Source organism: Engystomops pustulosus, chromosome 1 (genome assembly GCF_040894005.1).
Source record: "Engystomops pustulosus chromosome 1, aEngPut4.maternal, whole genome shotgun sequence".
Taxonomy (NCBI): domain Eukaryota; kingdom Metazoa; phylum Chordata; class Amphibia; order Anura; family Leptodactylidae; genus Engystomops; species Engystomops pustulosus.
In genome coordinates, this window is record NC_092411.1 from 291,655,499 (window position 1) to 291,671,097 (window position 15,599).

Here is a 15,599-nt window from a genome sequence, read left to right on the forward strand (position 1 = left end):
CACATTCTTGACTATATTTTGATTTTTTCTATGTACAGGCTGTCCCTGGGTTACATACAAGATCGGTTCTGTAGGTTTGTTCTTAAGTTGAATTTATATGTAAGTTGGAACTGTATATTTTATGCAGTTTGTAGGTTTGTTCTAAATTTGATGTTATAAATGTTGGGTTGTCATAAGAACCAGGAGTAACAATAAAGCTTCATTACAGACGCCTGTGATAACTGTTATAGCTGATTATTGTAGCCTAAGGATAAAGTACAGGAAATTGCCTTCATCCAGAGGTCCATTTGTAACTAGGGGTCGTCTGTAAGTCAAGTGTTATTAAGTAGGGGACCGAGCGTATTGTAAATTTTCTACCCCAGTTTTGCAATGTGTAAATAATATAAGAATCGATCACATTATGTATGGTTTTCTCTAAGTACAGATGCCCGAGGCCTGGTGCAATGATCCATGTTCTCCAGGATCCAGGAAGGCTCCTAAAGAAGGACGTCATGTCTGCTGCTATAACTGTGTCCCATGTGCTGAGGGGGAAGTGTCCAACAAAAGAGGTAAAAATTAGATTAGAAACTTTTGGATAGATGGAGATTACTGATCACCTTATATTTATGTGTTGTATGTGTATTGTGTGTACATTTTTCTCAGTGTTTTGCATCAAATTTAGTGTGTGCAATTACATGTAACTAATGTAATGTTTACACAATTTAAACATAATTACCGTATATACTCAAGTATAAGCCGGCCGAATTTAAGCCGAGGCCCCTATTTAAAGGGAACCTGTCACCATTTTTAGCACTCCCTCAGTCCCCTCAGAGCATAGTACATACACTGCCAAAGTGTTTTTGTATAAAAAATTGGTTTTACAGAAAAAATATATGTTATATTGTACCTTTTATTAGCTTCTGCTGTGTGACTAGGCACTCGTCCATTGGGAGTGGCTGGAAAGGAGCAGTCCCGCCCCCCACCCTTGAGAAACATGTGTCCTTTTCAAATATATGAATAATTCCCCAGACTTGGGATTGGCTGTAGAGAAGCAGGGGGCGTCGCTAAGCCAAGTGATGAGTATTTTCATATATTTGAAAAGGACACATGGAGGAGCTGTTTCCTAAGGTTGGGGGGTGGGGTGGAACTGCTCCTTTCCAGCCACTCCCAGTGGTCGAGTGCCAAGTCACACAGCAGATACTAAGGAAAGGTACAATATAACATATCTTTTTTCTGTAAAACCAATTTTTAATACAAAAACACTTTGGCAGTGTATGTACTATGCTCTGTGGGGACTGGGGGAGTGCTAAAAATGGGTCCCCTGGTGACAGGTTCCCTTTAATCCAGCCATCTGATTTAGTGGGAGGGATTGTTCCCGTTACTATGGGTTATGTTTTAGACTATGAATAAGGCTTGTTAGCCGAAATGCGTAAGTCATTCTTGGCATGTCTTGGATACATGTACTATCTAATCTGACGTTCAATAAAGAAGAATTTGCAGTTACGTCTGTGTCTGCTGGTCTGTGCCGGGATCATTGGAAAAACACAGAAAATAGTGACCCGAATTTCTACCAACCCACTTATCTCTACGCACTACGCTTATTGACACTGTAGCAGCTCTCTCTGTTAATAATTTCTTTTTTAACAGAAGATTTTGGGGCATAAACTCACCTCTCTGGTGCTTCTATTCTCCCACGGCTCCACTATGTTCTATGTTCTATGTGTGTATTCATAAGTCAGGGCGCCCATTCTAACCCCTGTTGCACGCACGCTACTGTATGAGCCAAGCATTAGCAGACATACTAGTGGTCAAAATGGGATAGCCACCCCCTTGTAGACAGAGCATGGCAGTGAAGTTGGCACTGCAGGAAAAGAGGAGTGTCTTAGGAGGGGAGAATATGTTTTCATATTTTTACAGACCCCCTTCAGCCTTGTATATAAAATGCTAGTCCTCTACAACCACTTTATTGTTGAATCCCAGTAACATTTTGTTGTCTCTATTTCAGACAGTGAAATCTGCAGTACATGTCCTAACGAAGAGTGGCCTGATGAGAAGAAAGTGAATTGTATTCCCAAATTGTTTGAGTTTTTATCCTATAATGATACTTTTTCTTTTATATCTTTGGGAGTAATTTTATTGTTTGCTTTAGTAACATTATTCATATTGGGAAGCTTCATCCATTACTGGGACACTCCCATTGTTAAAGCCAATAACCGGACTGTGAGCTTCATCCTCCTGGTCTCCATCTTGCTGAGCTTCCTCTGTGTCTTCTTCTTCCTTGGTCGTCCAGTGGACATCACCTGCTTACTGAGACAAGTATCATTTGGGAATTTCTTCATCATTGGAGTCTCTTCTATTCTGGCCAAAACTATCACAGTCTGCATTGCCTTCAAAGCCACCAAACCTGGAAGTTTCTGGGTGAAGTGGGTGTCATTCAAACTTTCTAATTCTGTGGTGGTGATTTGTTCTTCTGTACAAGTTCTTATTTGCGTTATTTGGTTGTTGGTGTCTCCTCCTTATGTAGAGTATAACCATCACACGTATCCTGGGAAGATCATCATTCAGTGTAATGAGGGGTCAGATATCTGCTTCTACTCCATGTTGGGTTATATGGGGCTCCTGGCAGCTGTGAGCTTTGTTCTGGCTTTCATGGTGAGGACATTACCGGACAGTTTTAATGAGGCCAAGTACATCACCTTCAGCATGCTGCTGTTCTGCAGTGTCTGGATCGCCATGATCCCGGCTTATCTGAGCACCAGAGGGAAATACATGGTGGCTGTGGAGGTATTCGCCATCCTGACCTCATGTGCCGGAGTTCTGGGTTGTATATTTTTTCCTAAAATGTATATTCTACTTATAAAACCTGAAATGAACACAAGAAATGTAATAATGGATAAAAAGACATAGTCATCAATGTAAAAATGGCAAAAGAAATTTATTTTTAAAGCATGAATTATATTAAAAAATATAAATATAAGTCAGTGCGCTAGTCATTGTACCCAGGGATATTGTCATGACCATCAGATGATACAATAAATGAATAGAGATGAGTGGACCCGACATTCGTGTTCGGGGGTTTCTGTTCTGCCGCACAACCTAGATATAGCTCCGTATCGATAGCTGAACAGCCGATTACTGATGGCTATGATTGGACACAATAATAGCTATGGCTCAGGGCATTAATTTTCCAGAATGGGTGTTTGGCCGCCATTCCGCCAACATGTCCAGGTTATGTACCCGAACTGAAACCCTGAACCTGACTGTGTAGCATGAAACAATTCATCCTTCACACTACCCCTGTTGTGCTATTCCCTCTCTGTGTCGCTTGAATTTATTTTAAGAATATTGAATAAAGAATTGATACTTTTAATCACAGTGACTGCCAACTCTCTATGGGGGAGGTTTATCACTGAATTTTTGGTGTACAAATGTGGAAAAAAAATCACAAAGGGGTTTAAACACAATAGTGGCCTAAACATAGAACCAGATATAAGATTTGCGATTTTTTAAAAATAATCACAAAAAAGTCACAAGGTCACTCCACTCCTCTCCTGGTGTTTGTGATTTAGCAATTATTTTACTCTACTTGCAATTATTTCCAAAAAATCCCAGAGAGATTTATGAAAGGGCCAACGCCACTTTAATAAATCTGAAAAGCAGCGCAGCCTAAAAGGCTGATATAAAACTATCACATCGCGTGTGTATAGGGATGTTCTGCAGCAGCTGGCTCATGTATAGGGATGTTCTGCAGCGGTTGGCTCATGTATGGGGATGTTTTGCAGTGGTTGGAGTCTGTATAGGGATGTTCTGCAGCGCTTGACTCAGGTATAGGGATGTTCTGCAGCGGTTGGCTCATGTATAGGGATGTTCTGCAGCGGTTGGCTCATGTATAGGGATGTTCTGCAGCGGTTGGCGTGTGTATAGGGATGTTCTGCAGCGGTTGGCTCATGTATGGGGATGTTCTGCAGCGGTTGGCTCATGTATGGGGATGTTCTGCAGTGGTTGGCGTCTGTAAAGGGATGTTCTGCAGCGGTTGGCTCATGTATGGGGATGTGCTGCAGCGGTTGGAGTCTGTATAGGGATGTTCTGCAGCGCTTGACTCAGGTATAGGGATGTTCTGCAGCGGTTGGCTCATGTATAGGGATGTTCTGCAGCGGTTGGCTCATGTATAGGGATGTTCTGCAGCGGTTGGCTCATGTATGGGGATGTTCTGCAGCGGTTGGCGTCTGTAAAGGGATGTTCTGCAGCGGTTGGCTCATGTATGGGGATGTGCTGCAGCGGTTGGAGTCTGTATAGGGATGTTCTGCAGCGCTTGACTCAGGTATAGGGATGTTCTGCAGCGGTTGGCTCATGTATAGGGATGTTCTGCAGCGGTTGGCTCATGTATAGGGATGTTCTGCAGCGGTTGGCTCATGTATAGGGATGTTCTGCAGCGGTTGGCTCATGTATGGGGATGTTCTGCAGCGGTTGGCGTCTGTAAAGGGATGTTCTGCAGTGGTTGGCTCATGTATAGGGATGTTCTGCAGCGGTTGGCTCATGTATGGGGATGTTCTGCAGCAGTTGGCTCATGTATGGGGATGTTTTGCAGCGGTTGGCTCATGTATGCGGATGTTCTGCAACCGTTGGCTCATGTATGCGGATGTTCTGCAGCCGTTGGCTCATGTATAGGGATGTTCTGCAGCCGTTGGCTCATGTATGGGAATGTTCTCCAGCAGTTGGCTCATGTATAGGGATGTTCTGCATCGGTTGGCTCATGTATGGGGATGTTCTGCAGCGGTTGGCTCATGTATGGGGATGTTCTGCAGCGGTTGGCGTCTGTAAAGGGATGTTCTGCAGCGGTTGGCTCATGTATGCGGATGTTCTGCAGTGGTTGGCTCATGTATAGGGATGTTCTGCAGCGGTTGGCTCATGTATGGGGATGTTCTGCAGCGGTTGGCGTCTGTAAAGGGATGTTCTGCAGCGGTTGGCTCATGTATGGGGATGTGCTGCAGCGGTTGGAGTCTGTATAGGGATGTTCTGCAGCGCTTGACTCAGGTATAGGGATGTTCTGCAGCGGTTGGCTTGTGTATAGGGATGTTCTGCAGCGGTTGGCTCATGTATAGGGATGTTCTGCAGCGGTTGGCTCAAGTATAAGGATGTTCTGCAGTGGTTGGAGTCTGTATAGGGATGTTCTGCAGCAGTTGGCTCATGTATAGGGATGTTCTGCAGCGGTTGGCTCATGTATAGGGATGTTCTGCAGCGGTTGGCTCATGTATGGGGATGTTCTGCAGCGGTTTGCATCTGTAAAGGGATGTTCTGCAGTGGTTGGCTCATGTATAGGGATGTTCTGCAGCGGTTGGCTCATGTATGGGGATGTTCTGCAGCAGTTGGCTCATGTATGGGGATGTTTTGCAGCGGTTGGCTCATGTATGGGGATGTTCTGCAGCCGTTGGCTCATGTATGCGGATGTTCTGCACCCGTTGGCTCATGTATAGGGATGTTCTGCAGCGGTTGGCTCATGTATGGGGATGTTCTGCAGCGGTTGGCTCATGTATGGGGATGTTCTGCAGCGGTTGGCTTGTGTAAAGGGATGTTCTGCAGCGGTTGGCTCATGTATAGGGATGTTCTGCAGCGGTTGGCGTCTGTATAGGGATGTTCTGCAGCGGTTGGCTCATGTATAGGGATGTTCTGCAGCGGTTGGCTCATGTATAGGGATGTTCTGCAGCGGTTGGCTCATGTATAGGGATGTTCTGCAGCGGTTGGCTCATGTATGGGGATGTTCTGCAGCGGTTGGCGTCTGTAAAGGGATGTTCTGCAGCGGTTGGCTCATGTATGGGGATGTGCTGCAGCGGTTGGAGTCTGTATAGGGATGTTCTGCAGCGCTTGACTCAGGTATAGGGATGTTCTGCAGCGGTTGGCTCATGTATAGGGATGTTCTGCAGCGGTTGGCTCATGTATAGGGATGTTCTGCAGCGGTTGGCTCATGTATAGGGATGTTCTGCAGCGGTTGGCTCATGTATGGGGATGTTCTGCAGCGGTTGGCGTCTGTAAAGGGATGTTCTGCAGTGGTTGGCTCATGTATAGGGATGTTCTGCAGCGGTTGGCTCATGTATGGGGATGTTCTGCAGCAGTTGGCTCATGTATGGGGATGTTTTGCAGCGGTTGGCTCATGTATGCGGATGTTCTGCAACCGTTGGCTCATGTATGCGGATGTTCTGCAGCCGTTGGCTCATGTATAGGGATGTTCTGCAGCCGTTGGCTCATGTATGGGAATGTTCTCCAGCAGTTGGCTCATGTATAGGGATGTTCTGCATCGGTTGGCTCATGTATGGGGATGTTCTGCAGCGGTTTGCATCTGTAAAGGGATGTTCTGCAGTGGTTGGCTCATGTATAGGGATGTTCTGCAGCGGTTGGCTCATGTATGGGGATGTTCTGCAGCAGTTGGCTCATGTATGGGGATGTTTTGCAGCGGTTGGCTCATGTATGGGGATGTTCTGCAGCCGTTGGCTCATGTATGCGGATGTTCTGCACCCGTTGGCTCATGTATAGGGATGTTCTGCAGCGGTTGGCTCATGTATGGGGATGTTCTGCAGCGGTTGGCTCATGTATGGGGATGTTCTGCAGCGGTTGGCTTGTGTAAAGGGATGTTCTGCAGCGGTTGGCTCATGTATAGGGATGTTCTGCAGCGGTTGGCGTCTGTATAGGGATGTTCTGCAGCGGTTGGCTCATGTATGGGGATATTCTGCAGCGGTTGGCTCATGTATAGGGATGTTCTGCAGCAGTTGGCATCTTTGTAGGGATGTTCTGCAGCGGTTGGCGTCTGTATAGGGATGTTCTGCAGCGGATGGCGTCTGTATATTATTATTTTTTTTATTTTTTTTTTTTTACAGGGAATTACCAGTGTTATGGTCCAGTGGAGGCTTAGTACAGGGGGGAGGAACACTCCTTGCTGTACTAATGATCGCTGGAGCAATTGTTCTGTCAGTGTCCCTTTAAGCATATGTGACGCTTATAGCTCTCTCAGCCAAAAAGGTTCCTGACCCCTGTACTACAGCATTCATAAAAACTACGGCCACTAACTCTCTTTTAGGCTGCATTCACACACATGTATGGGGGACATACACTCTCCGGCCACTTTATTAGGTACACCTGTCCAACTGCTCGTTAACACTTAATTTCTAATCAGCCAATCACATGGCGGCAACTTAGGTATGTAGACATGGTCAAGACAATCTCCTGCAGTTCAAACCGAGCATCAGTATGGGGAAGAAAGGTGATTTGAGTGCCTTTGAACGTGGCATGGTTGTTGGTGCCAGAAGGGTTGGTCTGAGTATTTCAGAAACTGCTGATCTACTGGGATTTTAACGCGCAACCATCTCTAGGGTTTACAGAGAATGGTCCGAAAAAAAAAAAACATCACATGAGCGGCAGTTCTGTGGGCGGAAATGCCTTGTTGATGCCAGAGGTCAGAGGAGAATGGGCAGACTGGTTCAGGCTGATAGAAAGGCAACAGTGACTCAAATCACCACCCAACCAAGGTAGGCAGAAAAGCATCTCTGAATGCACAGTACGTCGAACTTTGAGGCAGATGGGCTACAGCAGCAGAAGACCACACCGGGTGCCACGCCTTTCAGCTAAGAACAGGAAACTGAGGCTACAATTTGCACAAGCTCAGCGAAATTGGACAGTAGAAGTTTGGAAAAACGTTGCCTGGTCTGATGAGTCTCGATTTCTGCTGCGGCTTTCGGATGGTAGGGTCAGAATTTGGTGTCAACAACATGAAAGCATGGATCCATCCTGCCTTGTATCAACGGTTCAGGCTGGCGGTGTCATGGTGTGGGGAATATTTTCTTGGCACTCTTTGGGCCCCTTGGTAACAATTGAGCATCGTTACAACGCCACAGCCTAACTGAGTATTGTTGCTGACCATGTCCATCCCTTTATGACCACAATGTACCCTGTAACATCTGATGGCTACTTTCAGCAGGATAATGCGCCATGTCATAAAGCTGGAATCATCTCTGACTGGTTTCTTGAACATGACAATGAGGTCACTGGACTAAAATGGCCTCCACAGTCACCAGATCTCAATCCAATAGAGCATCTTTGGGATGTGGTGGAACAGGAGATTCGCATCATGGATGTGCAGCCGACAAATCTGCGGCAACTGTGTGATGCCATCATGTCAATATGGACCAAAATCTCTGAGGAGCTTCCAGCACCTTGTTGAATCTATGCCACGAAGTATTGAGGCAGTTCTGAAGGCAAAAGGGGGTCCAACCCGTTACTAGCATGGTGCACCTAATAAAGTGGCCGGTGAGTTTATGATATATGTGGATGGCACAGTTTGGTCAGTTGTGGTGTTAGGGGTATATATACAATACAGTGCAACTTCATTGATCCCTTTCAGGCAATGTTTTGAGCACACATCATCTGAGGAACACATAGGAACATTTCAAACACACAATTAAAAATGATTGATGCATGGGATGGTGGGGGGGGGGTGAGCCGAGGGTTATTGGTTGTTGTTGGCAACACTAGACCTATCGTTACTTTAGAAATAGTGGGGTGACAATTAGAGATGAGCGAACACTAAAATGCTCGGGTACTCGTTATTCGAGACGAACTTTTCCCGATGCTCGAGTGCTCGTCTCGAATAACGAACCCCATTGAAGTCAATGGGAGACTCGAGCATTTTTCAAGGGGACCAAGGCTCTGCACAGGGAAGCTTGGCCAAACACCTGGGAACCTCAGAAAAGGATGGAAACACCACGGAAATGGACAGGAAACAGCAGGGGCAGCATGCATGGATGCCTCTGAGGCTGCTTAATCGCACCATTATGCCGAAATTATGGGCAACAGCATGGCCATGACAGAGTGACAGAATGAAGCTAGATAGCATGTAAAACATCCAATAATTGACCCTGACACTATAGGGGACGGCATGCAGAGGCAGAGGCAGCGGCAGCAGGCTAGAGAGTGGCATGGCGACATACCCTAATTGGACTCAGGCTTCAAACCAATGGGTGTCAGAGAGGAACCAAAGGAGGTGAGCAAGAAGCGCTCAAATAATATCGGTACATGATAAAAGTTTGCCAGTATATTTTGTGGATTACACAGCAGGGTGGCGACAAAGTTAACATGGAAGCCATGAAAACAACCCAAAATTCTGCCTGACACAGCTCGTTTGATAAGGGGACCATGTATGCTTACAGTTCATGCCAGTCGCTGCACTGGCTGCCAGTCTCCTTTCGAATACAGTTTAAAATAATAATAACCCTCATCCATAAAGCTCTGTATAATGCTGCACCCCCCTACCTCTCCTCTCTTATCTCAGTCTATCGCCCAACCCGTGCTCTTAGATCCGCCAGTGATCTTAGATTAACCTCTACCCTAGTGCGGACCTCCCACTCGCGTCTCCAAGACTTCTCTAGAGCTGCACCAATTCTATGGAATGCTCTGCCCTGGACTATCAGACTAATACCTAACCTCCAAAGTTTCAAACGTGCTCTTAAAACCCATTTCTTTAGGCAAGCCTATAACACTCATTAACTGCATGAAGTTTTAACTCTTCTACTAACCCGTCCTGTGTCGTCCTCCCATCTGTTATCCAGCAACCAACAGGCACCAGACTTCTCTGCAGTCCCATTCACCCTGGACCTGGTATATAAGATGACGGCTGAGTGGTTCAAGCGACAGCAATTCCATTTATTATATTTTTTTCTATTCCCTAAGAAGAATGGCTTGACCATTAAATATTCTTTTACCTCGTGTTACCCCATCATCTTCATAAACCGTAAGCTCTGGCGAGCAGGGACCTCACTCCTGTTGTTCCATACAAATGTTGTGCTCTGTTACATTACATTTGTATTTGTTTCCTATGATTTGTAAAGCGCTACAGAATATGATGACGCTATATAAATAAAGATTATTATTATTATTATTATGGAGGCAGTGAACTAGTAGTAGATTAAAGGTGCTGCAACTATGTTAGTTGGATCTTGGGATGGAGCTGGCGCTCTGCAGCCAGGCGAGCTTTTGCCAATCCAAGCCCCTGTCTCTAGGCTACTCCCCAAACAGCACTTCTAAGAACCTTTTGTATAAGATCAAGTGTAGTAGCGTTCTTATAAGTTTAGGATATGGCGGGTGAGGGGAATGTAAACAGATGCGCAAGAAGCGCTGAAATAATATCCCTAAATGGTAAAAGTTTGCAAGTATATTTTGTGGATTACACAGCAGGGTGGCGACAAAGTTAACAACTTTGATGTGGAATGCCCTGTAATAGCTCTTGGGCGGTGTGCCTTTTATCGCCTAGGCTCAGCAGTTTCAGCACTGCCTGCTGTCGCTTAGCGACGGCACTGCTGCTGTGCCTAGAGCTACCGACTGATGGCGCCATGCCCACGGATGGTAATTCGGAGGAGGAGGAGGTGGAGGAGGGGTGGGAGGAGGTATAGTAGGCCTTTGAGACCTGGACCGAGGTAGGCCCCGCAATTCTCTGCGTCGGCAGTATATGACCAGCCCCAGGGTCAGACTCGGTCCCAGCCTGCACCAAGTTAAGTGTAGTAGCGTTCTTATAAGTTTGGGATATGGCGGGTGAGGGGAATGTAAACAGATGCGCAAGAAGCGCATGATGCGCATGGAGCTGGCGCTCCGCTGCCAGGCGAGCTTTCGCCAATTCAAGCCCCTGTCTCTAGGCTACTCCCCAAACAGCACTTCTAAGAACCTTTTGTATAAGATCAAGTGTAGTAGCGTTCTTATAAGTTTAGGATATGCCGGGTGAGGGGAATGTAAACAGATGCGCAAGAAGCGCTGAAATAATATCCCTAAATGGTAAAAGTTTGCCAGTATATTTTGTGGATAACACAGCAGGGTGGCGACAAAGTTAACAACTTTGATGTGGAATCCATGAAAACAACCCAAATTTCTGCCTGACACACCTCGTTTGATAAAGGGACGATGTATGGAGGCAGCTATATGGACGACTTTTGGAGGTAGCAATGGAGACAACGTGTGGAGGCTGCTATGGAGACAATTTAATTTGGATAGTGCCTGTATGTGGCAGTCCCAAACATTTTTCAAACCAGAGGAGCAGGTAGGTGGCCCTCCAGTAAAATGGAATAGATTGAGTGCCTGTATGTGGCAGTCCCAAAAATGTTTCAAACCAGAGGAGCAGGTAGGTGGCCCTGCAGTAAAATGAAATAGATTGAGTGCCTGTATGTGGCAGTCCCAAAAATTTTTCAAACCAGATGAGCAGGTAGGTGGCCCTCCAGTAAAATGGAATAGATTGAGTGCCTGTATGTGGCAGTCCCAAAAATGTTTCAAACCAGAGGAGCAGGTAGGTGGCCCTGCAGTAAAATGGAATAGATTGAGTGCCTGTATGTGGCACTCACAAAAATTGTTTCAAACAGAGGACCGGGTAGGTGGCCCTCCAGAAAAATTAAATGCATGAAGTACTATAGCAAGAGCCAGTGGGCCCTGTCAAAAAATAGCCATTTTCCTCTGCTTTACTGTACAAAGAGGAGGAGAAGGAGGAAAATGAGGAGGAGGAGGAGTGGATCAATTATTCAGGTTGAGCTTCCTTCACCTGGTGGAGATTGGAAATTCTGAGAAATCCAGCCTTTATTCATTTTAATAAGCGTCAGCCTGTCAGTGCTGTCAGTCGACAGGCGTGTACGCTTATCGGTGATGATGCCACCAGCTGCACTGAAAACCCGCTCGGACAAGACGCTAGCGGCAGGGCAGGCAAGAACCTCCAAGGCGTACAGCGCCAGTTCGTGCCACATGTCCAGCTTTGAAACCCAGTAGTTGTAGGGAGCTGTGTGATCATTTAGGACGATGGTATGGTCAGCTACGTACTCCCTCACCATCTTTCTGTAAAGATCAGCCCTACTCTGCCGAGACTGGGGACAGGTGACAGTGTCTTGCTGGGGTGACATAAAGCTGGCAAAAGCCTTGTAAAGCGTACCCTTGCCAGTGCTGGACAAGCTGCCTGCTCGCCTACTCTCCCTCGCTACTTGTCCCGCAGAACTACGCACTCTGCCGCTAGCGCTGTCAGAAGGGAAATACTGTTTCAGCTTGTGCACCAGGGCCTGCTGGTATTCATGCATTCTCACACTCCTTTCCTCTGCAGGGATGAGAGTGGAAAGATTTTGCTTGTACCGTGGGTCCAGGAGAGTGAACACCCAGTAATCGGTGCTGGAATAAATTCTTTGAACGCGAGGGTCACGGGATAGGCAGCCTAGCATGAAATCTGCCATATGCGCCAGAGTACCAACGCGTAAGAATTCACTCCCCTCACTGGCCTGACTGTCCATTTCCTCCTCCTCCAACTCCTCCAACTCCTCTTCTTCTGCCCATACACGCTGAACAGTAAAGGACTCAACAATGGTCCCCTCTTGTGTCTCACCAACATTCTCCTCCTCTTCCTCCTCATCCTCCTCCACCTCCACCTCCTCCGATATGCGCTGAGAAACAGACCTGAGGGTGCTTTGGCTATCAACAAGGGAATATTCTTCCCCTGTCTCTTGTGACGAGCGCAAAGCTTCCGACTTCATGCTGACCAGAGAGTTTTTCAACAGGCCAAGCAGCGGGATGGTGAGGCTGATGATGGCGGCATCGCCACTGACCATCTGTGTTGACTCCTCAAAGTTACTCAGCACCTGACAGATATCAGACATCCACGTCCACTCCTCATTGTAGACTTGAGGAAGCTGACTGACCTGACTACCAGTTCTGGTGGAAGTTGACATCTGGCAGTCTACAATCGCTCTGCGCTGCTGGTAAACTCTGGATAACATGGTCAGTGTTGAATTCCACCTCGTGGGCACGTCGCACAACAGTCGGTGAGCGGGCAGTTGGAGGCGGCGCTGCGCTGCCCTGAGAGTGGCAGCATCTGGGCTGGACTTCCTGAAATGCGCACAGATGCGGCGCACCTTCGTGAGCAAATCAGACAGATTGGGGTATGTCTTGAGGAAACGCTGAACTATCAGATTTAACACATGGGCCAGGCATGGCACATGTGTCAGTCTGCCGAGTTGCAGAGCCGCCACCAGGTTACGGCCGTTGTCACACACAACCATTCCCGGCTTGAGGTTCAGCGGTGCCAGCCACAGATCAGTCTGCGCCGTGATGCCCTGTAATAGCTCTTGGGCGGTGTGCCTTTTGTCGCCTAGGCTCAGCAGTTTGAGCACCGCCTGCTGTCGCTTAGCGACGGCACTGCTGCTGTGCCTAGAGCTACCGACTGATGGCGCCGTGCCCACGGATGGTAGTTCGGAGGAGGAGGTGGAGGAGGGGTGGGAGGAGGAGGAGGCATAGTAGGCCTGAAACACCTGGACCGAGGTAGGCCCCGCAATCCTCGGCGTCGGCAGTATATGAGCAGCCCCAGTGTCAGACTCGGTCCCAGCCTCCACCAAGTTAACCCAATGTGCCGTCAGCGATATATAGTGGCCCTGCCCGGCAGCACTCGTCCACGTGTCCGTGGTCAGGTGGACCTTGTCAGAAACGGCGTTGGTCAGGGCACGGATGATGTTGTCTGACACGTGCTGGTGCAGGGCTGGGACGGCACATCGGGAAAAGTAGTGGCGGCTGGGGACCGAATACCGAGGGGCGGCCGCCGCCATGAGGTTGCGAAAGGCCTCGGTCTCTACTAGCCTATAGGGCAGCATCTCCAGGCTAAGCAATCTGGAGATGTGCACATTAAGGGCTTGGGCGTGCGGGTGGGTTGCACTATATTTGCGTTTCCGCTCCAGCGTCTGGGGTATGGAGAGCTGAACGCTGGTGGATGCTGTGGAGGATCGTGGAGGCGACGATGGGGTTTTTGTGGCAGGGTCCTGGGCAGGGGGCTGACTAGCAGCTGACACAGGGGAAGGAGCAGTGGTGTGCACGGCCGGAGGTGAACGGGCTTGTTGCCACTGAGTGGGGTGTTTAGCATTCATATGCCTGCGCATACTGGTGGTAGTTAAGCTAGTAGTGGTGGAACCCCTGCTGAGCCTGGTTTGGCAAATGTTGCACACCACAGTCCGTCGGTCATCCGGTGTTTCCTTAAAGAACCTCCAGACTTCTGAAGATCTAGCCCTCGCCGCAGGAGCCCTCGCCACGGGAGCTTCACTAGTTGACACATTTGGCGCTGATGCACCAGCTCTGGCCCTGCCTCTCCGTCTGGCCCCACCACTGCCTCTTCCAACCTGTTCTGGTCGAGGACTCTCCTCCGTCTCAGAAGCACTGTGTTCACCCGGCCTCTCAACCCAGCTTGGGTCTGTCACCTCATCATCCTCCGATCCCTCAGTCTGCTCCCCCCTCGGACTTCCTGCCCTGACAACAACTTCCCCACTGTCTGACAACCGTGTCTCCTCATCGTCGGACACCTCTTTACACACTTCCACTACGTCAAGAAGGTCATCATCACCCACAGACTGTGACTGTTGGAAAACCTGGGCATCGGAAAATTGCTCAGCAGCAACCGGACAAGTGGTTTGTGACTGTGGGAAGGGTCCAGAAAACAGTTCCTCAGAGTATGCCGGTTCAAATGCCAAATTTTCCTGGGAGGGGGCAGACTGGGGGGGAGGAGGCTGAGGTGCAGGAGCTGGAGGAGTGGCGATTTCGGTGACATGGGTGGACTGCGTGGAAGACTGACTGGTGGTGGACAAATTGTTCGAAGCATTGTCAGCAATCCACGACATCACCTGTTCGCACTGTTCTGGCCTCAACAGTGCTCTACCACGAGTCCCAGTAACTTCAGACATGAACCTAGGGAGTGTAGCTCTGCGGCGTTCCCCTGCTCCCTCATCAGCAGGTGGTGTCTCACCCCGCCCAGGACCACGGCCTCTGACCCCTGCAGTAGTTGGACGCCCACGTCCCCGTCCTCGTCCTCTACCCCTAGCCCTCGGGTTAAACATTTTTAAAATGAGAGTTATAACTTTATTTTTTTTTTTACTTTTTTTTGGGTTTTTTTGTGTTTTTTTTTTTTTTTTGTGTTTTTTGTTTTTTTTTGAGTTTTTAAAACCAAACAATGCTATCCTATTGCTATGGCTATTTTCTAGCCAAGTATCAAAGCACACTACTATGCCAGATGAGATGACACTGAGTTAGTGCCTAATTGAAATCCAACCCCTACTAAATTTTCCCACTTCGGTCTTTGCTATGGATATGTGCGTCACTAAGCGCAGAACACAGCGGTCGCAAGTCTCACTACAAATTGCTCAGAATTGGCTAGTACATGCACTGCAGAAAGTACAGCCACCAGCAGATCAACCAGAAATCAAATATATAGAACGCTACTGTATGCGTAAGTAAGCTCTTTGTATTCTCCTATGGCTATTTTCTAGCCAAGTATCAAAGCACACTACTATGCCAGATGAGATGACACTGAGTTAGTGCCTAATTGAAATCCAACCCCTACTAAATTTTCCCACTTCGGTCTTTGCTATGGATATGTGCGTCACTAAGCGCAGAACACAGCGGTCGCAAGTCTCACTACAAATTGCTCAGAATTGGCTAGTACATGCACTGCAGAAAGTACAGCCACCAGCAGATCAACCAGAAATCAAATATATAGAACGCTACTGTATGCGTAAGTAAGCTCTTTGTATTCTCCTATGGCTATTTTCTAGCCAAGTATCAAAGCACACTACTATGCCAGATGA

General features: G+C 47.8%; 1 protein-coding gene across 1 annotated transcript in view; it reads left to right on the forward strand.

The window, feature by feature from the left end:
• LOC140129129 (vomeronasal type-2 receptor 26-like) overlaps nt 1–15,599 on the forward strand; it is a 94,780-nt gene that overhangs the window by 49,068 nt on the left and 30,113 nt on the right. The window contains exons 9-10 of the mRNA XM_072150712.1: nt 425–548; nt 1,985–2,763. Coding sequence (XP_072006813.1) covers nt 425–548; nt 1,985–2,763 — 903 coding nt within the window. The remainder of the gene's footprint in view (nt 1–424; nt 549–1,984; nt 2,764–15,599) is intronic.